The sequence below is a fragment of the Natrix helvetica genome (genome assembly GCF_964273705.1).
Source record: "Natrix helvetica genome assembly, chromosome: 3".
Lineage (NCBI taxonomy): Eukaryota > Metazoa > Chordata > Lepidosauria > Squamata > Natricidae > Natrix > Natrix helvetica.
The window spans coordinates 89,999,646-90,025,920 of NC_138549.1; the positions used below are offsets into that span (position 1 = coordinate 89,999,646).

Below are 26,275 nucleotides of genomic sequence, written 5' to 3' on the forward strand. Positions count from 1 at the left end.
AATTCTAGCAGAGGAGCAAAGCTTCTAAACTTGATGAGGTTACCTAGTTTGGTAATGAAATGTTCGCAAAAAAACAACAACGCTCAGAGAGCATGAAAAAACCCTCATTTCAACCCTGGTACAGATATTCTCCTCCATTAGCTTCTAAATTTGCCATCAGGTGCCTTAGCTACAAGCTTGATCCAGGGTGTGGGATGGATGGGGATGTACCTCCATATACTGCATGGAAGCAAATGCTAGGTGGGGATGGCTGGGTGGGTGTGTCCATACTGAGCATCTTTTACAAATAGCAATGATGTCATCCTCTTTCAGACTGTTTTACCGAAGAATATTCTGAAATCATTTATATCTGGTCCAACAGAGATTTAATTTTCCAGGACAACCCAAAGACAGAACACATCACTTTTTCTGGTGTGTGTGTGATTGTAGCTTTAGTTAAAAGATTTACAAGCTTAGTTCTCCTTTGCTAAGATTAGGTATTATTATAGGAAGAAAATTGCAACAGATTCGCTTCTCAATCTACGCTGCATATTGATAGTATTGCTGGATTGTGCCACTTATGCCTACCGGTGCGATACTACACGTCTGATTTCCCCCACTGCCCCCAAGAGCAACGCTGGTTATACATGGGGGAAAAATACTTTGTAAAAGCAAAAGCCAGTCGGAATCTCTCATGCTAGCTTTTGGCGTGCCCGACAAGCATGCAAAATTTGCTATTTGCAAAAAAGGGAGGAGGGGGAAAAAAGCTGTTCCGTCCTTCTTTTTTTGAAACGGCATGGTCTCTGAAAAGAGATCCAGAACGATGGGCTGCGATTGGGTCTTTGATCCCGGCCACTCTCGCCTCTTTTTAGGCACTGTGCTAAAAGGACTCAAAGCAAGACAAGCCCATCCTCCCCGGCGATTAGCCCTTCTCCAATGTGTTTACACTGGCTCTTCGGGAAGGACACGCCATATCCGGGGAAAGGGGGGAAAACAAGCGTGAGGTAAGGACGTAGCGTGGTTGATCTGGACGCAGAAAGTGCCAAAACTTTGAGAGAGGGATCGTTTCTTCAACGTCGAAGGGACGTTGAAGCAGGTCGCGGGGGGGGGGGGGGGCTTTTTTTTGTTTCTTACTTTCCGTGGTTATAAAATCGTCCTTGCGAGCGAAGAAGCAAGAAAACGAGAGGAAAATGGCCTCCTTGGAAAGTGGATTTTTAAAAAAAATCTGTAGGAGGACGGGAGAAAGAAGAAAGATTTGCAAAATTAGCAAGAGATAGATAGAAGATAGATACCCTTTGGTAGAAGACAGTATAAGTTTGATTCTTGTAAGATTTGCTTGGCTTTCACTCCTCCGCCTTGCATAATAAATGTTTGGAGACTGCATGGAATGAACTTTACTCCTTTCTGCATGAGTTCCCTTACAGATCAGATTTTTTTTTTAAATCACAGAAGAGTTTGCGGAGTAGTGAAAATATTAAGTCTTTTAAAGAGACGAATGAGCAAAAGAAACCGAGGTACATGTCTAGCCTTGGTGTTATGTCCTAAACTTGGCACTAAAACCAATGATATAAATGGGCATAAATGCAAACAGATATTCTGAAGCCATGACTTTGAAATTGCAGTGTGTTCGGTAGTCCCTAAGCTCAGTGTTGAACATCTGTACTTTGGGATAATAGCAATAGGACTTAAACTTATGTACCGCTTCACAGTGCTTTACAGTCCTCTCTAAGCGGTTTACAGAGTCAGCATTTTGCTCCCAACAATCTGGGTTCTCATTTTACCCACCTGGGAAGGATGAAAGGCTGAGTCAACCTTAAGCCTACACTATAACAGATCTTTTTTTTTTCTTTCGTTCTTCAAAATCAAGGCCTAACTGAACTATTCCTGAATTAATCAGGATATCCCTCTATTTAAGGGATCTATTGATTTTGCCCTTAGCACCAAACACTTTCCTGGCTGATCTGGATATTCTATCCTTCTCCCTCTGTTGTGTTCTGTTTCTTGAATAACAAGACTTGGGGGAAAGTGAGAAAGATGGAGCAGCACAATTCACTTTTGGAATAAACAAGACGTGAAATAAATGGTGTTGCATAATTTTATAATAGGTTGTAAACAGGCTGCTTAAGATTACATTTCAGGTTACCTTTACACTGCAAGAATCACTTAGTTAAGATAGGTGGTGTGAAAATGTTGATAAACAACAACTGAATAAAATATGACTTGTAACTTATATTTCACAATGTATTGTGGGGTTCCAAACCTTGGGTTCCCTAGCATTAATATATATTCATAAACCTGTCATTCTGACATGACTATTTTCTTATATGTAGGGGCTATGAGTTTTCTGAGATCTACCCACCTTCCCCAAATTCTCACTCCTGATTCCCCCCTGCAAAATAATAACTAGAAGCACATATCTTGCATTATGTTTGAGTCACAGTTCTAGCACCCAATCATCACAGAGACTTTATTTATATTTCATTTCCTTTTTGTTGTAAATAGCTATGAGCTCAGCATAGTTATATGTCTTGTCACAATTTCAAAACATTTTCCCCAGGTTTATTCTTAAACAATTCCTGCCAAATGAGATTTGCAACAAAAAATAAGCATTACGGGATATACGGGTCAGCAGAGTTCCTGGCCTTTGAAAGGAAGCAGGCTCTCTTCTATATTTAGAATGTAAATAACTGCAAGAAGCTGCTTGTAAATATGACAAAACTGCTAAAACCGTCCCTACTATTAACAGGGCATGCTGTATTTGGAAGGGGTGGTATTAAGGCTGGATATGTAGCCAGGAGAATAAATTGAATGCAGTGAAAATGAGTTACTTAGGAAATACATGTGATACCGCAAGAACGTACAATACAATACAATAGTAGAGTTGGAAGGAACCTTGGAGGTCTTCTAGTCCAACCCCCTGCCTAGGCAGGAAACCCTATACACCAGCGATGGCGAACCTTTTTTGGCTCGCGTGCCACAAGTGGGGGGAGCGCAGGGGGGTTGTGTGCGGGCGTGCCACACCCATAATGCAATGCGTGACCCCCCCCAGTGCACATGCACGCACAATGCGCGACCCCCCCATTTTTACATGCTTTTTTCACCCTCCCCAGGCTCCAGAGGCTTTATAGGAGCCTGGGGAGGGGGAAAAGAGCCTCCCCCACCCCCCGGAGGCCCTCCAGAGGCTTCAGGGACCGTCCGGAGGCTTCCCTGAAGCCTTCGGAACGCTTAAAACGACCCTCCGAGCAAACCGGAAGTCACTTAAAATAGCTTTTTAAAAGGTGAACTCAGCTGGCCAGCATGCGCATGCGTGCTGGCCAGCTGACAGGGCAGCGCCTCGCGTGCCCTGACAAATGGCTCCGCGTGCCACTTGTGGCACGCGTGCCATAGGTTCGCCATCACTGCTATACACCGCTTCAGACAAATAGCTATCCAACATCTTCTTAAAGACTTCCAGTGTTGGGGCATTCACAACTTCTGGAGGCAAGCTGTTCCATTGATTAATTGCTCTAACTGTCAGGAAATTTCTCCTCAGTTCTAAGTTGCTTCTCCTTGATTAGTTTCCACCCATTGCTTCTTGTTTTACCCTCAGGTGCCTTGGGGAATAGTTTGACTCCCTCTTCTTTGTGGCAACCCCTGAGATATTGGAACACTGCTATCATGTCTCCCCTAGTCCTTCTTTCTCTTAAGCTAAACATACCCAAGGTGATAAAAGAATGAGTGATGAATGAATGTAGATTGAATAGTGGGTTAATCAATGTTAAAGAAATGTATTAATGTTTGGCCACATTAAAAAAACAGTAAATAAAAAAAACATACATTGGTTGAAAGAAAGTGGAAAACTGAGAGTCATAGTAGGATACAGTTGAAAAATCCTGAAAAAGAAAGATGGGACATTTAAAGAGAAAAAGGTCTTACATGAGTTAATTTAAGAATTTGCGAACAAAGATGGTTTGTGAAGAATTGAAACAGGTAAAATAAATGAAGTTGGTGTAAACTGAATTTATATATTGTTTCCTTTTCTTATATTGTGGCTTGCTTGACATAATATTTATTGCTTTTTCACCTTGTCTAAAGTTGCTTAGCTTGAAAGAGAATAACATGATGAGTTTACTATTATCATAAGATAGATAGCAGGATTCACTTTAGTTTTTTATGAAAACCCATATTCTCAATACTTAGACTCAATCCAATACTTTCTTAAAACTCTTTTTTCTACAAATCTTTCTTCTGAGGAAATTAAGCTAGGTTATTTCAAACGTGATCACCCCTCCCCCCCTGCTTCTAATTTAACTCAATCCCGAATTGCAGAAATTTGTTTGGGTAGAAGTGACATAATTATTTCTAAATAAATAGTGATGAGTTGTTTTTCTTTAAATGATTCCTTGTTTTTCCCTGATTTGTACCCAAAATAATCTGAAATCCTTACATGGTAAGGCTAACTTTTTATTTCATTCTTGTGCTTTTGGCCAAATGTAAAATGAGAAAGGGCAATCAATACAAAGAGATCTTGCGTTTGCCTGGAAAACATTTTTTTCTGTAATTAATTCCATATCGGATTTCCACTTTTTTTAAATAAGTGATCACTTAATTAATCTCTCTACTATTTGTTGTCTAACTATATATCTATTGAAACAAACAGCAATATTTTGCTCTCACCCATTACTCTTTTAGCTTTCTGTTGTATAGCCACTCATAAATCCAAAGAGGCGCTCTATTCTGGTTAGCGGAGAGTAAGAGAGAGCTTACCCATAGGGAAAAAAATTCCCTTAGAGATTGGAGGGGTTAGTTGCGGAGTTAGCAGAGTTGGAGTCTTTAAAAATGGAACAGATTTTTTGGGAAAGGGATGGAGGGGTGGTTTAGCAGCTGTCTCACAAAGGATGTAGACAGTACTGCATGTGGATCCCCCCCCCCACTGGTTGATGTAATGATAGCTGGTGATCCTGAGATAGGTTGGGAATGTTACACTTCTGGATTGTTAGTTCAAGGAGAATGTGAAATTTTCTGAAGTGAAGCCTGGACAATTTGGAAAAAAGTGCTGAAGCAAAGGTGGAACAAATCAACCCAGGCAGAGGGTCTGGGTCAAGATCTACTGTGTTTTCCCGAAAATAAGACAGGATCTTATTTTCTTTTGAGCTCCCTGAAATAAGCACTTGGTCTTATTTTCAGGGAGGTCTCATTATTTTTGAGGTGCAATAGGCGAGTGTGGTCACCTCATGGCTGCTTCTGTGGTGCAATATTTTCAGGGACAGCTTATTTTGGGGGGGAGGGCTTATTTTAGCACATGCATTCAAAAGCCTGATTGGGCTTATTATCCGGGGAGGTTTTTATTTTGGGGGAAACAGGGTACCAGTCAGAGATTTAAGTGATTGCTAGCCCGATAGTGAATGCTGATCAATATAATTAGTTCATGTGTTTTCCTCTGCATTAATAAGGGAGATAATAGAAGATTTGAGGCTTATATGGTTGTACAAAGCTCTTGCTCAAATACAAAATACAAAACTATTTTGTTTATTGTATTAACAAAATAGAGGGGGGGAAATCCCAACTCGGGCCAGGTATATTATGTTCGGTATCAGCTCCCGTGAACTCATCAGAAATGTTGGGATATGTGTCAAAAAAGTAAAGAGGCAGCTCCAATTGAGCAACTGAAGTCATGCCCCTTTTGTTTATGTATTGTGTTGTCACATGCATATCCAAAGGGGCAGGTTTGACTGTATGTATGATTGTGGGTGCCATGATGACTTTTTTTTTAAACTCCTTGGTTGCCACTGCAACCCATAAAGACCTATGACTAGAGGTTTTCGTCTGCAGAATTGCCTATCACGAGCCTATGTTCAACTCCTTGATTGTTCTAATTGTTCTTTTCAGCTCTCTTCTCTCTCTTTTGGAGAGCAAAAAGGAATTTGGATCCACTATTAGAACTCAATAATTCAGATCTTACCATGTTTATACCCGGATCAGAAAATGTAATGCAATGTGCTCTATTCCCTTTTAAAAATTATGACTATCAATCAGAGGTTGTATTCAGCCGGTTTTCTCTGGTTCGGCCGAACTGGTAGCGGCGGCTCCAGGAGACTCCCTCCCCCGCCCCGCCCCATGTAATGCGCAAGCACTGCACATGCGCAGAAGGCAGTGCACATGCGCAGACATGGCGCACGCTCACATTTGCAAACTGGTAGGGAAAGTAAGTGAATCACACCGCTGCTATCAATGAATGGAGCCTGACTATAAATTGTGATAAAATTTCCAGTAGAATTAATTCTGATTCTATTGCTTTTTCCCAAATATATTTACTATTTCTTGCACTTGGATTCTAATCCAAGTGCAGCAAATAGGTTTACCTCTCCTGATTTCCTCATGTTTCTTGATTTCTTATTTCCCATTTATTATCTGTTGGTTGATAACCAAAATGCATTATATAAATTTATCTGTATATTCATTTTAAAATATTTTAAAATATAGTAATACAAATGTTGCCTTTTACTTGGCTCTGAAGGTGTTATTTTACATTCTTAAAACTTATTGTTACACAGGAATGTTCTTAGCTCATCAGTACTTCAAGTATCTTGGCATTAGAACATCTCTACTGAAGATTAATTATCCTTTGAGATGCTTCAGGTTTTCAACTTACTCAGTATGTATTCAGTCTCTTCATAGATTTCATAATTGCACAAACTTTTTGTTACATTTACTATTGAATCACTAATGGAAGTTGTCCTGCCCTGCATAACTTGAATTTCTTTAAAAAAAAAAAATCCTTACTTACAAATACTTTCCATATAAGAAACATAATAACTTCAGTTTCTCATCTCATTTGTAGAAAGTGCAAAGAGATGATGGAGGCTGTAGTGTAATATGTAAAAAACATGGGAAAACTGGACAAAAATGGAAAAAATAGATTTGGTCTTTCTGATCTTTTAAGCAGGAACAGAAGGCAGCTTCTTTTAGATGGTTAGAATCAACAACCAAAAAAGAAAAAAAAGAGAAAAAAAGAAGGGGAGTACAAAGCATTTGATTGAACATAGCAAAGAAACCTTTTCTGCATTTTTCTTTAATGTCTCTGAGGCTCTATTTAGATGTGCACTTGAGGTTCCCACAGGTCTCCCTTTAAATGCAAAACAGTATTTATTAGACTAGTGATTGACACTGCTGGCTATTCATACAAGGCTCTTCTCAACCACTCCATGAGCAATCCAAGAAGGTACAGCTGGCATAGATGTTCTTGCGGATATCTCTGATGCAATTACTTTGAAACCTTTAAAACAAATCAAATTGGCCTCAGTGTGTATGTGTGTCTTATTGTCACTTTTATGTTGGAATCAAAGACTCTAGTGCTGTTCTGTCAAGCAGCCTCTGTGTACTTCTCTTAAGATATTATTCTCTACATTTGGAATTCTGGTTACATAGTTCTAATTTTTTAGGGGGGAGGAACTGTTAGAATGATTATTAGTATCCTGGTATTATAATAAGTGTAATGCTTTTGCTTGATTTGTAATTTACTCGATGCCAAAATTCATAATAATATTTAAAAGATTGAGAGAGAAAGAGCTAGAATAACAAGTATTTTTCCCCACATAGTCTCTCATTTATTCAGAATTTCTTGGTTCATTTGGGTTGTATGACCAGAGGAGTTCTGTACTTAGATTGACCATAAGCCAAACAAAGAAATTTAGCAGAGTTATATTTTATAATGTTGCTGTACATAGATACCGGTAGATCATTGTGCTATTCCATTTTGGACTCATAAATAGTAAGGCAAAAATATTAAAGGTATACCATATTTTAAAAAAATGTTATAAAGGCTAGCATCCAGAAAAAAGTGCAAATGCTATGAGATGTTAAAATGCATTAAAATGTAAGAGTATGTTTAATAACCCGTAATACATGTTTAGATTGTTTAAGGAGTTGTGTAACGATGTAAAAAAAGTGTATTGGTTGACAATGTAAATGTAAATGTAATTTTGTAGGCATATTATGACAATGCAGTGTTGGCCAAATATCTGACTGTTTTTCAACAAATATTAGATGGAATGATGCAATGAAGCATATTAATCTAAAATTAATATATCAAACACCAAGTTTGACAGAGAAAGTGAACAGTTACAAATTATATATAAAAGGTGACATTTAGAACAAGTGCATAGTATTCCTTGGTAGAATTTGTATTAAAGTTGGAGAAATGGATGGAGGTTGTGGTCTGTTGTAATGAATAAACACTTATTCAGAGAAATGAAAATGTGCCTTGGTGAGGTCACACTTGGAATACTGCATTCAGTTCTGGTCTGTAAAAAAGATGTGGAGACTCTAGAAAGAGTGCAGAGAAGAGCAACAAAGATGATTAGGGGACTGGAGACTAAAACATATGAGGAACGGTTGCAGGAACTGGGTATGTCTAGTTTAATAGAAAGAAGGACTAGGGGAGACATGATAGCAGTGTTCCAATATCTCAGGGGTTGCCACAAAGAAGAGGGAGTCAAACTATTTTCCAAGGCACCTGAGGGTAGAACAAGAAGCAATGGGTGGAAACTAATCAAGGAAAGAAGCAACTTAGAACTGAGGAGAAATTTCCTGACAGTTAGAACAATTAATCAGTGGAACAGCTTGCCTCCAGAAGTTGTGAATGCCCCAATACTGGAAGTCTTTAAGAAGATGTTGGATAGCCATTTGCCTGAAACGGTATAGGGCTTCCTGCCTAGGCAGGGGGTTGGACTAGAAGACCTCCAAGGTCCCTTTCAACTCTACTATTGTATTATTGTATTTGTTATTTGGGAAGTTCGTTGTATCAGGTGAAAGACAAAAAGTAATTGAATGGAGTCATGCAATATGTGTGATAAAATAAAAATAGTCAGATCAAGTACAAATGAATGCTACATGAATTTGGACTGAATATACAAGCATTTGATCAGTATGAAGGGAGCACTCTTGAAGTGGTTTAGCCATATAAAGATAATGAATGGGTCAAGATGAAGAGGGGGGAGGGGAAGGAGAAAATTGTGGTTAGATTAAACTTGGTAGAAGAGAAAAGTGAGAAATTAGAAGAATAAAGGCAATGAACTGTTGTATCGATGTGCTGGAATCAAGGATAGTTTACAAGTAATCCTTATTTAGTGACTGCCTTGTTTAGTGACTGCTGCCAGTTATGGAAGTTATTGTCGTGATGGAAAAGTAACTTTATGACCAATCCTCATGTTTATGATCATTTTTTAGTCATTCACCCTTTTTCAAATGATTTTTAAAATTTTCCTTCAAAATCACTTTTGTGTTTGTTCTTTCTCTTTTAAATTTACCTATTCCTTGTTTTCTTTGACTACTTTCTCTGTAGCTTTCTATCTGTAGAGATATATTTACAGTATTTTCTCATCCTCTTTTTTTTGTAGCAATCTTTACATGCATTTTTTTCTGATCTGCAGCTTCTTTCTCTTCAACATCCTTCTCATATTTCTCCCGAGTAATTCTGTTCGAAGCAGCTTCCCAGTTCTTTTTCCTTACATCCAGTTTCCATTCATTTGGTTCTAGGACTTTTTTTTAGTACTTTTTTATTTTATTTTTAGACATAAAAGACCAACACATAACATATAAAACTCTCATCAATTACATACAGCATGTCGTTTGGTTACATGCGTTTGTGCATCCATATTTTCAATTATATATATGATCACTAAATTTCCATCAAATATAACTAAGTACCTCATTTTCATTGTACGTCAGGTATTCAGTTACAATTAATATTCCTTCCTTTTACACAAACCTAATTCCCTTGCATCCTTAATTATCTATTTAATAACAATACAACTTTATATAATCACCTGTCTCATTCTAGTTATTTTTACAGTGTGAAAGAATTTTCCAACTGTTTATGTTTATACATCACTACTTTCGATTATGCATAATCCTGCCAATCATCCATCAGATATGCTTATATTCACTGTTGTCCTTGTACATCATACATTCAAGCACAAATGTTATTCCCTCATTTTTAAACAGACTGTTCTAAATATTCACTTTCTACATGTACCAATCTTTTATTACTTCCTTATTAAACTGTTTAACAACAAAGTATCTTTATAATATACATCACTACTTACAATTATGCATAATATCACCAATCTATCAAATATACATAGGTTCATTATTATCCTTATCTTCCATTTTAAAACAAAATATTCTAAATTATTCAATTCATATATATATGTACGTCTTTCATTATATCGTTATTAATCTATTTAACAACAAAATGTCTTTGTATTATCACTTATCTCCTTAATTGAAACATGAATAAAATATTTTTCATTTCCATGTTTTTTTTAATCTAGCCACTAATAAAACAAGTCCCATATCTTATGGAATTGCTCATCTTCTTGTTCTCTAATTTCAAATGTCAATTTACTCGTTTTGGTATTTTCTCATTTTTCCAGTTTTTTGCAAATACAATTCTAGCTGCTGTTAAAACATTTACAATCAGATATTTCAAGTCTTTATTGTAGGTTTCTGGTATATTTCCCAATAAAAAAAATCTCTGGTTTAAAATTTATGTGTTTATGTATCATTTTCTCCAACCACATGTGGATTTTAGTCTAGTATCTTTGGGCTTCAGTGCAAGTTCACCACATGTGGTAATATGAGCCCGGTGTCTGATGACATTTCCAATACTTTTCTGACTTATTCTTGGACATTCTTGCAATTCTTGTTGGAGGTAAGTGCCACCTGTAAAACATCTTATACAAATTTTCTTTATATGCAGTTGACATTGTCATTTTATAATTTTGAGACCACAATTTCTGCCATTTCTTTAAATCAATCCCATGTCCAAAATTCCCCCCCCCAAGCTATCATAGTTTCTTTGACTTGTTCCTCTTGTAGTTTAACCTCTAACTGATATCCCTATATTTTTTTAATTACAGGTTCTAGTACTTTTTCATACAGGATGTATCTACTTTTCTTCAATGTTAAGTGAAATTCATTTTAAATAAGAAAATAATTATAGTTTATGCTGTTTCGTAAGTGGAGATCAGACGTAGAGGGAAACATAAATGGAGAGGTGGGACAAATTAACATGCCACCTAATAATATACTCTTTTTTGTCTCTAACAAAAGTCCTTTTGTCTCTGATTTTTTTTTTTTTTATTGCTAGGCCATGAACTTCAAGCACAAAAACGCTAAACGAATTGAAGGACTTGATAACAATATGTGGTAAGTAATCATGAATGAAAGCATGAATTTAATCAAAAATCAAACCTCAAAACATTACAGCTTCTGAAGAGAATGTGTGTAGGTTAACTAATTTTTCATCGGAAAACTCATCTGAGGTGGCGCAATGGTTAGAGTGCAGGACTGCAGGATACTTCTGCTGATCACTAGCTGTCAGCAATTTGGCAGATCGAATCTCACCAAGCTCAAGATTGACTCAGCCTTCCAACCTTCCGAGGTCGGTAAAATGAGGACCCAGATTGTTGGGGTCAGTATGCTGACTCCGTAAACCACTTAGAGCAGGCTGTAAAGCTCTGTGAAGCGGTATATAAGTCTAAGTGCTATTTCTGCCTTCATTTGTTCCTTCAATATCACTTTGATTGCAAAAATCAGTATACTATGATTTGTATCATAAGGAGATACATTTCTAAATAATGATTGAACAGCATAGTGCTGCCAAAGAGTTCAGCTACAGAAATCAGCTGAAAAGTTGGCAGTTTTTGTCTCAGGACATTTTTCCATCTTTTTTAAAGTTCTCAGGAATTGGCATTTTTCCTGATTTTATCTTTATTGAATTCTATTCACATATTTGTATTAAATACCATATTTTTCGGACTATAAGACATACTGGTGTATAAGACACAGCAAGATTTCAAAGAGGTAAGTAAGAAAAAAAAGTTTTTGTCTTCCCAGGAGCACTCTGCAAGCTTCATCAGGGCTGGGAGAAGCCAAAAACGCTCCGATTTTTGTGAAAAATGGGCCAAAAACGAGCTGTTTTTTGCAAAAACAGAGGCGTTTTTGCCTTCCCCCAGCTGTGTTGAGGCCTGTAGAGTGCTGCTGAGGGCTGGAGGAAGGCAAAAATGCCCAGTTTTTTGCTCATTTTTAGCAAAAATGGGAGGGGGTGGGGCTTTGGTAAGACAAAAATGGCTGTATTCGGTGTATAAGACGCACCAACATTTCCACGCTCTTTTAGGGGCGAGAAAGGTGTGTCTTATACTCCAAAAAGTATGATAATAGCAGAAGTTAAAAAAATTACTGGTGATGCCTAAATATTAATTTAGTGTACAATTAAAGGTAAGCATAAATGTATGGCCAGAATATATCATTATTCAATTATAGAAGATTGTTAGGAATAAATATATGGGTAAGGGATTGAATAAGCCATGAATTTTTTTTTCAGGTTACATAACCTGTTAATGAAACAATAAACAAACAAATATATACATAAATAAATATCCTTTGTTTCTGGAGGTTTGAACATCCTATACTTTATAGTTTAAAAACTACCCAAAGCAGGGTTGTTCCAATAGGTACCGTTATTTAGTAAGATTTTTTTTTTACACAACATGCTTTCAGCTTTGCAATTTAGTATTCCAAAATGTAATAGATGACTACCAGCTTGCCTGATTTCAAAAAAGGATTGGACCAATTCAGGATTGTCGTGGGGATCAATGGCTATTAGTTTTGATGGCAGTGGGACTGCCTCCGAAGGCATTTCGGGGGGAAATAGGGAACTTTCTGGTGCAGTTGGTTGGCCACTATGTCGCTTAATTTGCTCTAGTTTGAAAGGATGTTGCAAATTTGAAGCAGATTGCTAAACCTTATGGGAGGTATTCTGGTGCTCTGCTGATCAGAAATATCCCAAGTTTGAAATTGATTTTTTTTAGAGAGGAAGGCAATTCTGAGCACAAATATTTCCAAAATCATCCAAACAGCATTGGATATGCTTCCAGTAAAGCTGGAACAGCTGTTACAGACTATTAAAATAAAACATTTGAATTTGAAAAAAATTGTGCATTGTCGCTATTTTTGTGTTATGATTTCCACAGAATTGGAGCTATTCTTTAATAGGATTGAAATAATGTCTGTGTTCCCTAGGGTGGAATTTACAAAAGTTGCTGCAGATCCCACTATTGTTAATCTTGGACAAGGACTTCCAGATATATCTCCTCCTAACTATGTAAAAGAAGAATTGGCCAAAGCATCATCGGTGGATAGGCTGAACCAGTACACTCGGGGTTTTGTGAGTGCATTACATGCCTGACTCTCTTTAAAGACCTTGCTTTGAATGAATAGCCTAGCCTGAATGTTTCTCAGCTTGTTTATTTATATTTCTCAGTTTTTACTTACTACCTACTAATATTAATTTAATATTAATTAAAGATTAAGATTAATCACATTACCTACTAAGACTGTATCACTATTCTTCTTCTCTTCTGTCCCAGTACCTATCTCTTCCCATTTATGACTATAACCATGTTGCTTGTATCTTTAAAATGTATATTGTTTTATTTGTTTCCTAATATAATTTGATTGCTTTATTAGTAACCTATGATTATCACTTAAGTGTTGTATCTTACGATTGTTGATGAATGTATTTTATTTTTCTTTATGTACACTGAGAGCATATGCACCAAAGGCAAATTCCTTGTGTGTCCAATCACACTTGGTCAATAAAGAATTCTATTCTCCAACGTTGGTGGAGACAGCGGTCATGCATGGGTTAACTCAGTCAATAGAACTGAGTCTACCAAAGTGATGTTATCGCCTCTGAGGAGTGTCCTCCTGCTTTTTTAGACTCAGTTCGATTTGAACTGGCTGTGCTAATTGCTTTCTCCTCAACTTTCTACTTAATAACTTCAATTGGCTTCTCTACTTAAAATTAATTGACTTGAATTCATCTCCAAATTGCAAGGAAGAAAAAAAGGTTTTCTTAGATTGCTCCCTTTGGAGCCAGGACTCTTAGTTCGCCCTTGGGCTTACTGAGGGGAATTGCCAGGGATTCTTCGAGGCTTTTGCCTCCCGAACTTGCCAGCAGCCTCAGAAGTTTCTTCGGGTGCAGCGCTGCTCAGCACTGGCCGTCGGAGGCCCCGCTCAGTGCTGCCGCCGCCGCTGGATCTCCCTGACTCTTCCTCGCTTGCCACCAACGCCGCCAAGCCGCCAACCACACCAGGAGCTGCCAGAAGCTGCAGGAGGCGGCGGGAAGCGTCGCAAATTAAGCGACATAGTGGCCAACCAACTGCACCAGAAAGCTCACAATTTTCCCCTGAAATGCCTTCAGAGGCAGTCCCACTGCCATCAAAATTAATAGCCATTGATCCCCACACAATCATGAATTGGTCCAATCCTTTTTTGAAATCAGGCAAGCTGGTAGTCATCTATTAAATTTTGGAATACTACATTGCAAAGCTGAAAACATGTTGTGTAAAAAAAAAATCTTACTAAGTAACGGTACCTATTGGAACAACCCTGGTTTGGGTAGTTTTTAAACTATAAAGTATAGGATGTTCAAACCTCCAGAAACAAGCCTACGAGGTACGGAGGAGACAGCAGGTCCTTCCTCTCCAGCGGTCTCAACTGCTGGGGAAGATGGTCTCCTGCTTCTCCATCGTCCCTTGGGTGTGGCTTCACAGCCTCTGGCTCCAGTGGTTTCTACGGCCATTCCAGAAAACCAACAGCAGCTGTTCCCTAGTGAAGGTCAGGTTGACTCCAGAGGTCCTCCACTCCCTGGACTGGTGGGTCTCCTCAGACATCTCCCAGGGGTCCCTCTTCAGGGAACCTCCTCATCTGGTAGTTATGAAGCACGTGAGCTTGATGGGTTGGGGCTCTCACCTGGAAGACCAAGTAGCTCAGGGTCTCTGATCCAATTCTGACCTTTCCCACAGTATGAATTGGCTGGAGTTGAGGGCCATCCATCTGGCCCTCCTTCACTTCCAATCCTCACTCCGCAGCACCCACGTGCTGATTCGGACAGACAATACGATGGCCAAGGCGCATGTCAACTACCAAGCAGGGACGAGGGCAGTATCTCTCATGGAGTCTGCCTTTTGCCTAGGGATCTGGGCGGAAGCCAGCCTTCTCTCTCTCCTCGCCGAACACATCTCAGGCTCCGACAACACTAGGGTAGACTGGTTAAGCCACACGACAATCGACCCTGCCGAGTGGAGCCTGGATTGTTGCATCTCCAACCGGCCTCATGGTCTCCTGTACGCCTTCCCTCCCTTCCCCCTGATACAGAGAGTGATTCGGAAAATGATAGAGGAAGAGGCTGAACTGATCCTAATAGCCCCCCATTGACCGCACCGACGAGGCTGAACTCATCTTAATCACCCCCCATTGGCCTTGCCGACCATGGTTCACGGACCTGGTCAGTCTCTCAGTGGGCCCAGCATGGCGTCTCCCCCTGATACCGTCTCTTCTTCCTCAGTGATCCATTCACCATCCCGACATATCCTGGCTTCGCCTAACCGCATGGAGGCTGAGCGGGCACTCTTGTGGACGGCAAACCTTTCTGAGACTATTCAGGCTTCTCGATGCCCAGCCACTAATAGAATCTACGAATCAACATGGCTGACTTTCATCACATGGTGCCTTTCTAAGGAGGTTACTCCCTTGGAGGCTTCAGTCCCCCAGGTTTGGAGTTCCTGCAACAAGGGCTTGATAAAGGGCTCTCACCGAACACCTTAAGGAGGCAAGTGCTCTCTCTTTGGTTCTCTCCCTACACGGGAGGAAAACCTCTCCTCACACCCTCATGTACGCTGCTTAATTAAGGGCGCATCTAATCTCTGCCCTCCTGTCATACACCGCTTTCCCTTGTGGGATCTAACCAAGGTCCTTGACTTTTTCACTGGACCACCCTTCGAACCTCTTAGGTTGGCCTCTTGTCATCATCTCACCTTTTTTTTTAAAATTGGTTTTTTAGTATTTTTCAAAGGGAAAAGGTATGGGAAAGGTTACAAATTTTGGCAGCCGCGAAATGCAGTAGGTGCACCCCCCCTCCAAACTCATAGTGTACATTTGCATAATATTCAAATATTACATAATAGCATATAGTCAGTGTGGTAAATTCAATTGGTAATTTTGGTCAGTTTATATCACAAGGATTTTCTTACTTATTTGTGTGATCTGAGCTTTCTTGATGTCGCCCCATCTCCCCCAGTTGGCAGTGCTCCGGCCCCTCCCATGTCTTGTACATCTACTGTTTCTGGTTTTTCTAGGAGTAGTTTATTTTTTTCCATAAAGGCCTGCGCCTCTATGGGTGTATTAATTCTAACTCTTGTCTCCTCCCAGAATATTAGCATACCTTCAGGCAGTAACCATCGAAACCACACCCCCTTCTGGTATAGTTTATTCGCCAGTTGCGAATAAAGTTTTCTTTTCTCCCTCACTTTCTTGGGGATTTGTTTCAGAATGGTTATCTCCTTATCTTTGTATGTCAAGGCTTGCCCCCTTTGTGCATTCAAGATTTCATCTCTTGTGCTTTTCCTAAGAAATTTAATGTGTACCTCCCTGGGGACATTGTGTGTTCTAGCATACGCTGAGTTCACTCTATAGGCCAGGTCTATTTCCCACCCCATCTGTTGTTTTTCCTTCTGAATATACTCAGCCAAAATGGTTGTCATGACGTCCCTTATGTTTTCATCATCTGTCTCCATCGCGTTCTGAAATCTAAGATAAAAAGACATTCTCTCAAACTCTATTTTCATTTGTTGGGTGTCAAGTTCTTTGTTTCCCCTCTGCACACCCTCTATCCCCCCCTTCATCTCAGCCGCCCCATCTTCCAAAAGATCCAGTCTCTGTGAGTTCTTATTAATTTTATCCTGGTTCTCTTTAATTTCTTCTTTCATTTCCTTCAATTGTCTCTTTATTTCCTCTTGTCCCTGTAGAAGTTGTTGAAGCATTTGATGAAGCTCCAAGTCCGTAGATTTAGTTTGCTTGAAGGCTGTTAACGTTGACTGTGTGCTAGAACTGGAGGTTGCAGATGTTGGGGCAGAGGCAGGAAAGCCTGATTTTCCAGGAGGTGGTCTTTTAGATGCCATTGTTTATGAAATAGAGAGTCCAGTCAGTATAAAGACGAATCAATCAGAGAGATAGAACAGCCAAGAGAGTCCAGGAGACAGAGAGTCCAGGCACAGGGGAGTTTTCTAATCACCCTTGCAAAAGAGCAGTCGTTTTTCACTCCAGGGGATTCAAAAACAAACAATCCACAAGAGAGTCAACCAGGTAGCACGGAGACAAAGACCGGAAGCCTGAAGCTAAAAGGTGGAGTCAGATTTCACAGTTCATGAAGACAACGGAAGTGGGCCATCTTGCCCTGCCAGCTTCGGGTATTGAGGCAACAAATAAAGTTTTCAAGATTCAAAGTTCCCAAGGCTTCCAGATCTCATTATCTTAAACCTTAAAGGTTTAAATCTGAAAATCCATTTAATAGGGGTGTGACATCTTTGGTTTTAGCTCTCCCCCTCCACCTTCCCTTGGGGCTGAGAGCTCTTGTTTCCAGCTGCTTGTCCAAGGGGGGGGGGAAATCCCCCTCCCCTCCAGCCGCACCTCTCCAACTCTAGCCAAAAGTTCAAGTTTGCACAACTTGGAGTTCCGGTTCCGGCGGCTGACGGCAACGGGCAACTCGCTTGCTCGCTCTGGCTCCCCGGTGGGCTTCCCCACTCCTTGGGGGGCACAGGACGCCCCGAAGAGGCGTCCTGCCGGAGGGGCGGCATCGCGGGGGATCCCTGCATCGGCGGCGGCCGGCGGGAGGTCCCCTGCGCGCTCAAGGCACCGGGGAGCAGATTGGAGGGCGCGTAAGGCGTCTTCGCTGACAGGCTGTTCGGAGTGAAAAAAGAAAGCTGAAGGATGCGGCGGCGGAGCGGTGAGGTGTAGACTCCCTTCATTCCTGTTACCAACTTCAAAATTTGCCAGTTGTGCATCATCTCACCTTGAAAACAACCTTTCTGGTGGCTATCACGTCTGCACAGCGGGTCTCAGAATGGCGTCCCTTTCCATCTGTTCTGACTTGTGTGTATTTCATTCAGACCGGGTGGTCCTTTGCCTTGATCCCACCTTTGTTCCAAAGGTAAATTCGGCCTTGCATCGATCTCTAGACCTCACCCTTCCGAATTTCTGCCCTAATCCTTCTCACAGTCTTGACCGCAACTGGCACAAGTTAGACGTAAGATGTGCTCTTCAGATCTATATTGCCAAGACGGCCGTCTTTGGGCCCACCGAAGCGCTCTTCGTGTCCTTTCATCCCACAAATAAGGGACTAAAGGCTTCCTTATGATCTCTATGATTGGGCGCTGGATCCGATCAGCCATCTTTAGAGCTTACCTGGCACATCACCTCACGCCTCCTTCCAACATCACGGCGCATTCTACATGCAGCGCGGCCACATCAGCAGCGTGGACAAGGCAGGCCTTGGTGGAAGAGATCTGCAAGGCGGCCACTTGGGCTACTCCTACCTCCTTTATCCGCCATTATAAGGTGGGTAGATACACATCGGCAGATGCGGCATTCGGGCGGCAGCTCCTTCAACAGGTTCTTCCCTCTTCAAGCTCCTAGCCCAGGCTAATTCCCACCCGGGGACAAGCCCAGCTTTGGTACGTCCCATGCATGACCACTGTCTCCACCAACGTTGGAGAGTGGGGCGTTGGTTCTTACCTGATACGCCCCTTCTCGAGGCAGGTGGAGACAGCGGTCATCCCCACCCTTTAGGTCCTGGCCTAAATCGCAGTAGGAGATCTGGGAGAAACACTGGAACATCAGAGGATCAGAGGATGGAGAGTAATCGAATAATGCACAGCAGTTTACTTATCTCCTTCGTCATCAAAGAGGGAGGACACTCCTCAGAGGCGATGACATCACTTTGGTAGACTCAGTTCTATTGGTTACTGACTGAATTAACCTATGCATGACCGCTGTCTCCATCTGCCTCGAGAAGGAGTGTATCAGGTAAGAACCAACCCCCCAGTCTATTCTATTATATTCTATTCTAGATCCTTATTCTGAATAGAAATACAAGTTTGTGTTCTTTGGTTGGTGTTTGCCACTGAAATTAGAGTTTATGCAAATGCAGTTAATCCCCATTTCATCCATCTGCACAACCTATTTAATACATTAAAGTAAACTAGTTTGGATTTCCTAGAATTTCACAGAGCACATTGAGATATTATTGTCCTATTTGATGATGATAAAGCAACATGATTTGCAGGACTCAGTACATTCATATAATTAATAAAAAAGTTTATATAAATAGAGAAACGTTTTGATGGAATTTCCTTATGTTAGTTCATTGAACTTAATACTTCCCATCTTTTACAAAAATATATTTGGATATTTAGCACAAACAAAGCCCAATACAATTATTAAGACATAATATTCTAAGGCAGAGGTTGAAAGCAATGTGGTGGCCTAGTGGTGAAGATGCTTGTCTTTTGGAAGGTTGAGAGTTCAATCCTAGGTAGCGGCAGATGTTTTTTTCCTAAAGTGCAAAGAAAAAAATATTTACTGCAAACTCCGCATAGGCATCAGAAAAGGCATCCAGCCAGTAAATGCTCAGCTCCATCCAGTTGCCCCGACTCTACCCCAAATAGGAACTGCAGGGTTGTAAAAAGGAAGTTATTCTAAACCATAGGTTCCCAAATTTTCTTGATTCAGAGCACACGGAGTGTTTCAATAATTTTTTTTGTGGTACCCTTCCGCCAAAACACTTCCAAACCCCCAGTTTTGCAAATGGATGTAGCAAAAATGTAAAATATCCCATGACACACCTATGGGTTTGTTGTGGTGCCCTGGGGCATTACACAATTTGGAAACTCTTGCAACTCTGGCTGTAAGTAATAAGTAAGTAATAGGTAATCTATCTACTTATGTTTTGAACTAATGCATGCATCACTCACACATAGCTGACATTTTTCTGTGTTTCTTATTAACTATTTTTCTCTCTCTTTTTAAAAAAAATGTACTCAGGGTCATCCACCATTGGTGAAAATCCTGTCTCAAGTGTATGGAAAAGTTTGTAGAAAAAAGATTGATCCACACACCGACATTCTGGTGACAATAGGGGCATATGGATCCCTGTTTAGTGCAATACAGGGACTTATTGAATCAGATGATGAAGTAAGTCTTTGTAATAATTCCTGTTATAAAAATAACTGGTTTATATATTTTTGTTTTTATTAAAAATCAATGTTGAAATTAAATGCAATTTCTCAAATCATTCCTTAATTTTTTAAAGTAGATATTTTTATCCTGCCTTTGTTACTTTATAAACAACTCAGGGTAGCAAGCCTACAAAATACTTCTTCCTCCTTCTATTTTCCCCACAACAACAACAATCCTGTGAAGTGACTTGGGTTGAGAGAGAGAGAGAAATTGGTGCTAAATTACCCAGTTAGCTGTCATGCCTAAAATGGGACTAGAATTCACAGTCTCCTGGTTTTTAGGCCAATACCTTAACCAGTACTTCAAATTGGCTCTTTTGATGGGTAGAAATCAGGTTTGGGTTAAAGAGGATTTCCCATTCTACTAAACACCCCCCCCCCATCAGCTTTTTAAAAATGGTTCTGCAGCTGTAGCCTTATCTAATACATACACATTTTGCAGTCAACTAATATCTTGGCCTTAAAATAATGCTTTTTTGCTTTCAAAAATATAAAATTAAAGACAGTTTAAAAAGAGATTCTAATAAGGCTACATTCTATCATGGATTTTCTAGCAGTCTACAATAGTTTTAAACCCATAGTAAAATTTATTTCATGATGCTTAAAAATTGGATGCAGATTTCTTTACATTTGAGATATGATTTCACCTTCTTATTGTCTTTTGCTTGGAGCGATATGAGACTATCAGTAATAAGAGTTTTCTTTCAGCTCTTGTAAAATTAGGAATAGGACAGATTAAAAAATTAGGATATTTAAGTAATTTCATTCGGGGGAAATCTGACAATGAAATCATGGGTTTTTGTACACATGCCATATTCTCTCACATGTATATTCTCTCTCTTCACTGTTCAGTTCTGTTGTCTCTGTTAGATACAGGCAGTCCTCAGCCTGCAACTATTCATTTAACAACTGTTTAAAGATACAATGGATCTGAAAAACAGACTTATCAACAATTCACTTACATAATGACCATTGCCGCATCCCCGTAGTCACATGATCAAAATTTAAGCCGTTGGCAACCAGCATGTATTTACAATGGTTGCTTCATTCCTAGGTCATGTGATCACCATTTGCAGCCTTCCCAAATGGCTTCCAAAAATCAAAATCAATGGGGAAGCCAGATACCCCTAATGACCTCATCATTCACTAAAGAACTGCAGGGATTCGCTTAGAAATTGTGGTAAAAAGGTAATAAAATCAGGTGCAGCTCCCTTAATAACTTTATCGGTGAAAATTCTGGTCTCAGTTGTGGTTATAAGCCAAGAACTACCTGTATCTCCAATTCCTTCAATTTATCTCCAGCACATGCAATGCAGACATCACCTCTTGATCTGTTGTTTTCTTTTTCCTTCCATACTTCTCATTTTGTAGGAGGAGAAATGGTAAAAACCTGGGGGCAGAGTGAAAAGAGGGATCAACCTAGAATCCCTTTGTAGCCAGAAACTACTAAATCTAGTTCCCATTTGAGTGCCGTTGAACCTTCTCTCAGGGGTGGGTTGCTGCTGGCGTTGCTGCAGGTTTGCTTCGCATGGGTCAGGCGCGTGCTGTGCGCACGTTCACAGTTGACTGTAAATTGTTCTGCGCATGTGCAGAACATGAAAAAATGACTAAAAAAAGAAGCCGGCAACGGCAGCGGTGGCCGGGGAACCGGTTCGGAGACATGGCCAGCCTGCCGTCCCTACCGGTTTGGCGATCCGGTCCCAATTTCCACTGCCGGTTCGTCCGAACCAATGCGAATTGGTAACAACCCACCTCTGCCTTATCTAGCCAGGTGCTTACTGTTAGTTGAGAAGATTCCTTTGCATAAGGTTTAGGATTAAATCAACTGAATTGAACCTTCATATGTAGACCTGATCTTTCATGTCTAACACATTCTTTCTAAATTTGGAATAGCTATGGTATTTTACAAGAAGAAACGCTGAGAAAATCTGTTATTTAAGATAGCATTAGGGGTGGGCTGCTATGGGTTCGCCTGGTTTCGGGAGAAGCCGTAGCTAATATTATGGCCGGTTTGGAGAATCTCAAAATCCCATCCTTGGCTGGCCGCTCCCACCCACCTTGCCCCTTCTCTCCCACGCCTCCCAGGAGTCTCCTCATGGCCCGTTTTGGATGTGAGGTAAGTGAAGGGCCCACGCGGAGGCTCGGTGAGCGGGAAAAAATGGACCTCCTGGAAGGCCTCCGGAGCCTGGGAGAGGTAGTTTTCACCCTCCCAGAGGCTGGAGGAAAGGCTCCAGACCCTGGGGAAGGTGAAAACGTCACCTCCTCCACCCCCCGTGGTGCAGGAGGTTGACTAGGTCATGCCCATCATGGTCACGGCCACCTAGCAATCGGGCAAAGAACCCGTTGCTGAAATGTTTGAAGCCCACCCCTGGATAGCATCCCTCTTTGCTGCCCCCAAAACACTTTGCTTTAATACAGGAAATGTTTACAAATGTATAAAGTTATCATTAAGTCAGACTGAATACTGCTTTTGAATTAGAAAAAAGATAGCTCACTTTTTATTCATGTAGCTTATCTTTGTTTTAGGTAATAATAATTGAACCCTTCTATGACTGTTACGAGCCCATGGTGAGGATGGCAGGAGCCACGCCTGTTTTTATACCTTTGAGAAATGTGAGTATTGTGGTTTTGGTGGCAAGAAAACGAAAGTTAAGAGAAACTTCTGAACTGTCTTTAAAGCTTTGTGGGAAGAAAAGAAGGGAGGGATGAATATCCAGAGCTTGCCTGATTCATTCCTACATTTTGAATATCTGGTGTGATGGCAACTATCGTTCACATTTCTTTACCTAAAACATAAGAAATTAAGAAAATATTTCCATCAGAATTAATTAAAAATCAATAGGACTATTAAAAATCAATAGGACTATTGTATCCTTAATTCTGTACCCCTACCTATTTTAATATTAATGGTTTCTCTCATACATCTCTCTCTCTCTCTCTCTCTCTCTCTCTCTCTCTCTCTCTCTCTCCCCCTCTCTCTCTCTCTCTCTCTCTCTCTCTCTCTCTCTCTCCACACACACACACACACACACACACACACACACACACAGAATATACAACTCTTGAGTTTTCCTTAGTAAAGGAATGGTGTAGTATAGTGTACAAAATAAAAATAAGATACATGACCTGGTTCTGGGACAAAATAGGAATAAAAGAGAAAAATACAGAGATAAAGCACATGTGTGGTAATACAAGGAGTCAGCGATCAAATGAATGCATCACCAGTTTGTTCAATGTATTGGGGTCTTGGCTCAGCTGCTTTGATTATAAACTGCTTACAATATATGTACATTTGAGTGCAAGTGAAAAGTTAGGCAATCTGTGGTTCAGATCCAGTGAGCTATTCTTTCCAATACGGATGATAAGTATCTGAACCTGAGGGAGGCATATAATTGACAATTGAGCAAAACATGAGTAAATTTTTCAATGTCTGGGGCCACATGTGCATGTCTTCTCATGATATGCCAAGTGATGGATGTGCCCCTTTTTGCCCATGGAATCCATCAACTCAAATCTTGCTCTGTAATAGGCCCTTCTTAAAAATTGTGTCAAACTAATTGACAGGCATTTTTCAGTAAAGTTAAAAAAATTAACCTTTTTTACCCTTATGAACCTCTTTCAGATTTGCTCCCTTTTTTACTTTGTTTTTCCCCAAGACAATATGTTCAGTGTGAGGGAATGAGAGAGACAGAGACAGAGAGACACGCACAGACACACACACACACACACACACAGACAGAGAGAGGGAGAGATCTAATTATTTGTCATTCATTTGATTTTATTTGTTGTGTCTTGATAACAATGAAATCTATCAGTTTAGGAGGTTTGGCACTGGACAGTCCTAGCAGTTAATAAAATATGTTCTGTTTTATTCCAGAAATCTGTGAATGGAGAAGTTGCTTCTAGTGCTGACTGGATCTTGGATCCAACTGAGCTTGCAAATAAATTTAATTCCAAGACCAAAGCTATTATGTTGAATACCCCTCACAATCCCATAGGAAAGGTGAGCATCCTGTTTTGAATTTTCTCTCCCTCCCTCCCTTCCCCCCTCCCTCTCTCTCTCTCTCTCTCTCTCTCTCTCCCCCTCTCCCTCCCTCCCTCTCCCCCCCCCTCTCTCAGTATACATTGAATATATTTCTCTCTCTTCATTTTAGGTCTATACAAAAGAAGAGCTCCAGATAATTGCTGATCTCTGTATTAAGTATGATACACTGTGCATCAGTGATGAGGTGTATGAATGGATGGTTTATACAGGAAATAAACATATTAAAATAGGTACTAAAATTTAAAATGGTATAAATGGTACATGATGAGAAATCTAAATACACATTTTAGTTACTGCTTCTAAGAAATAGATTTTTATCTCATTTTACTGCATAGTAATTTTTTGAAAAACTATCAGTAAAAAGCTTATTTTTAAAAATGTCAAATGTTTTGAATTTAGCTGTTGAACAAAAAAAGAAACATGTTTATATCTCCTTGTTCTTCAGAGTGAGATGGGGCAGCATATAAATTTAATGAATGAAGGAATGGATGATTAAATAAATAAATATCTGAGAATATGGCTGTACGCATAGGTAATGCTAAGCCTATGTACTTTAACCATGATGTGTTGAACAAGGTATAATGGTCGGATTTACTATGATAAATCATATTGGGTGGATTCGCATATAATTCTAAAGCAAAAATTAACTGTTTTTGTTTTAGAATCATATGCGAAAGGACCTAGGGCTATGGAAAGGGTCTAGACTCTAGGACAACTCTCTGCGGCCGACTCGCCTTGGTCCGCTCGCCATGGCCAACTTGCTGCGGGACAATTGAACATAGGATAACTCAAGAGAGGGACAAGTGAATTGGAGCAGGCCTCGTCTTGCGATTTGGACCTTCTCAAGTTAGAAGCCCCTCAAGGTTGGGGTGAGCTGCTTGTCCCTTTCGTGAGTGATTCCACGTTAAATTGTCCTGTTGTGAGTTGTCCTGGGGCGAGTTGGCCGAGAGGAGATAACCGCGGCGAGATGGCCTGGGAGAGTCAGCTGGGGTGAGTTGTCCCATTCTGCCCCCCCCTTATTTAATGAAATATTGCCTGTTAATTACAACATTTTTTAAAAATGCCAAAGGGCAAAAGGCACACACAATTAGCTTTATAAAAGAATTTTGAAGTTGAAAAATATTAAGTATCTGACTTAAAGTAAGTCATATACCCTGTTTCCTCGAAAATAAGCCCTCCCTGGATAATAAGCCCAATCAGGCTTTTGAGCGCATGTGCTAAAATAAGCCCTCCCCTGATAATAAGCCCTCCCTAAAATATTTACATGCATGCGCAGCTGGTCCCTGCCATTTCCTGGGGGGGGGGATGGGGGAACAGAGACAGAACTTCTGGCCCTCTCTGGATCAGCTGATCCACAGACCATGGGTGAGGTTAAGCGGCCTCCTGCACCTCAAAAATAATAAGACCGCCCCGAAAATAAGGCCAAGTGTTTATTTCGGGTGTGTGTATGTGTGTCAAAAGAATATAAGACCCTGTCTTATTTTGGGGGGAAACACAGTAATTCAATGCAATTTTATTGTTATTATATATGTAAATGTTACATAATTCAATGAAAGAATTTTTCAAGCTGAGTTGAGCTCCTAGGGATGATTACATGCATACATCAACATGGTTTTGTTTGCAGATATGCAGCAGGGTCTCGTCTCGTTGCCTTCTTCAAAGTTTCCCCAATCTAGTTTGCAGCTTTTTGGTGATGTCTTTTCCAGGTAGTAATCAAATTTGACCCTGTGTAGTTTCCAAGCCCAGAACAAACACATCCAAACATTATTTGACATGACCAAATTGTGCTATTTGATACGTTTGAATTGTTATGATGAATTACTGTTTGGCTTCTCCCAAGGTAACTGAATATTTTAACTCCTAATTTTCTTCCTGCTGGCAGAGCCCCAAAACGTATAGTTGCAAAATGATTACTGTATGACATTCTGCTCTTAGATAGTGATTTATTGCTAGTACTTTAAACTCCATCAGTTCTAATTAGATACACATTCACCCAGTAGGTGGGATGAAGTGATTTGCAAGGTTGGATTCATTTGATATCAGAAAAAGATATCCATCTGGTGATTTTTATAACATATTTTTTCAGAGCTTACAGTTTTTGGAGACTTTTTTTTCATTCTACTTTGCATGA

At 40.1% G+C, this 26,275-nt stretch overlaps 1 protein-coding gene across 5 annotated transcripts in view; it reads left to right on the top strand.

Moving 5' to 3' along the window:
• The first annotated feature begins 856 nt into the window (after positions 1-856).
• KYAT3 (kynurenine aminotransferase 3) overlaps positions 857-26,275 on the top strand; it is a 37,053-nt gene continuing 11,634 nt past the window's right edge. The window contains exons 1-8 of one of the 5 annotated variants that reach the window (XM_081946092.1): positions 857-983; positions 6,513-6,613; positions 11,111-11,169; positions 13,045-13,189; positions 19,906-20,055; positions 22,626-22,712; positions 23,977-24,102; positions 24,254-24,374. In XM_081946092.1, the coding sequence (XP_081802218.1) occupies positions 6,515-6,613; positions 11,111-11,169; positions 13,045-13,189; positions 19,906-20,055; positions 22,626-22,712; positions 23,977-24,102; positions 24,254-24,374 (787 nt within the window). In that variant the 5' untranslated portion in view covers positions 857-983; positions 6,513-6,514. Of the gene's footprint in view, positions 984-1,058; positions 1,494-6,512; positions 6,614-11,110; positions 11,170-13,044; positions 13,190-19,905; positions 20,056-22,625; positions 22,713-23,976; positions 24,103-24,253; positions 24,375-26,275 lie in introns of those variants that run through there. The other 4 variants (XM_081946091.1, XM_081946090.1, XM_081946093.1 and 1 more) reach the window with 4 other exon arrangements.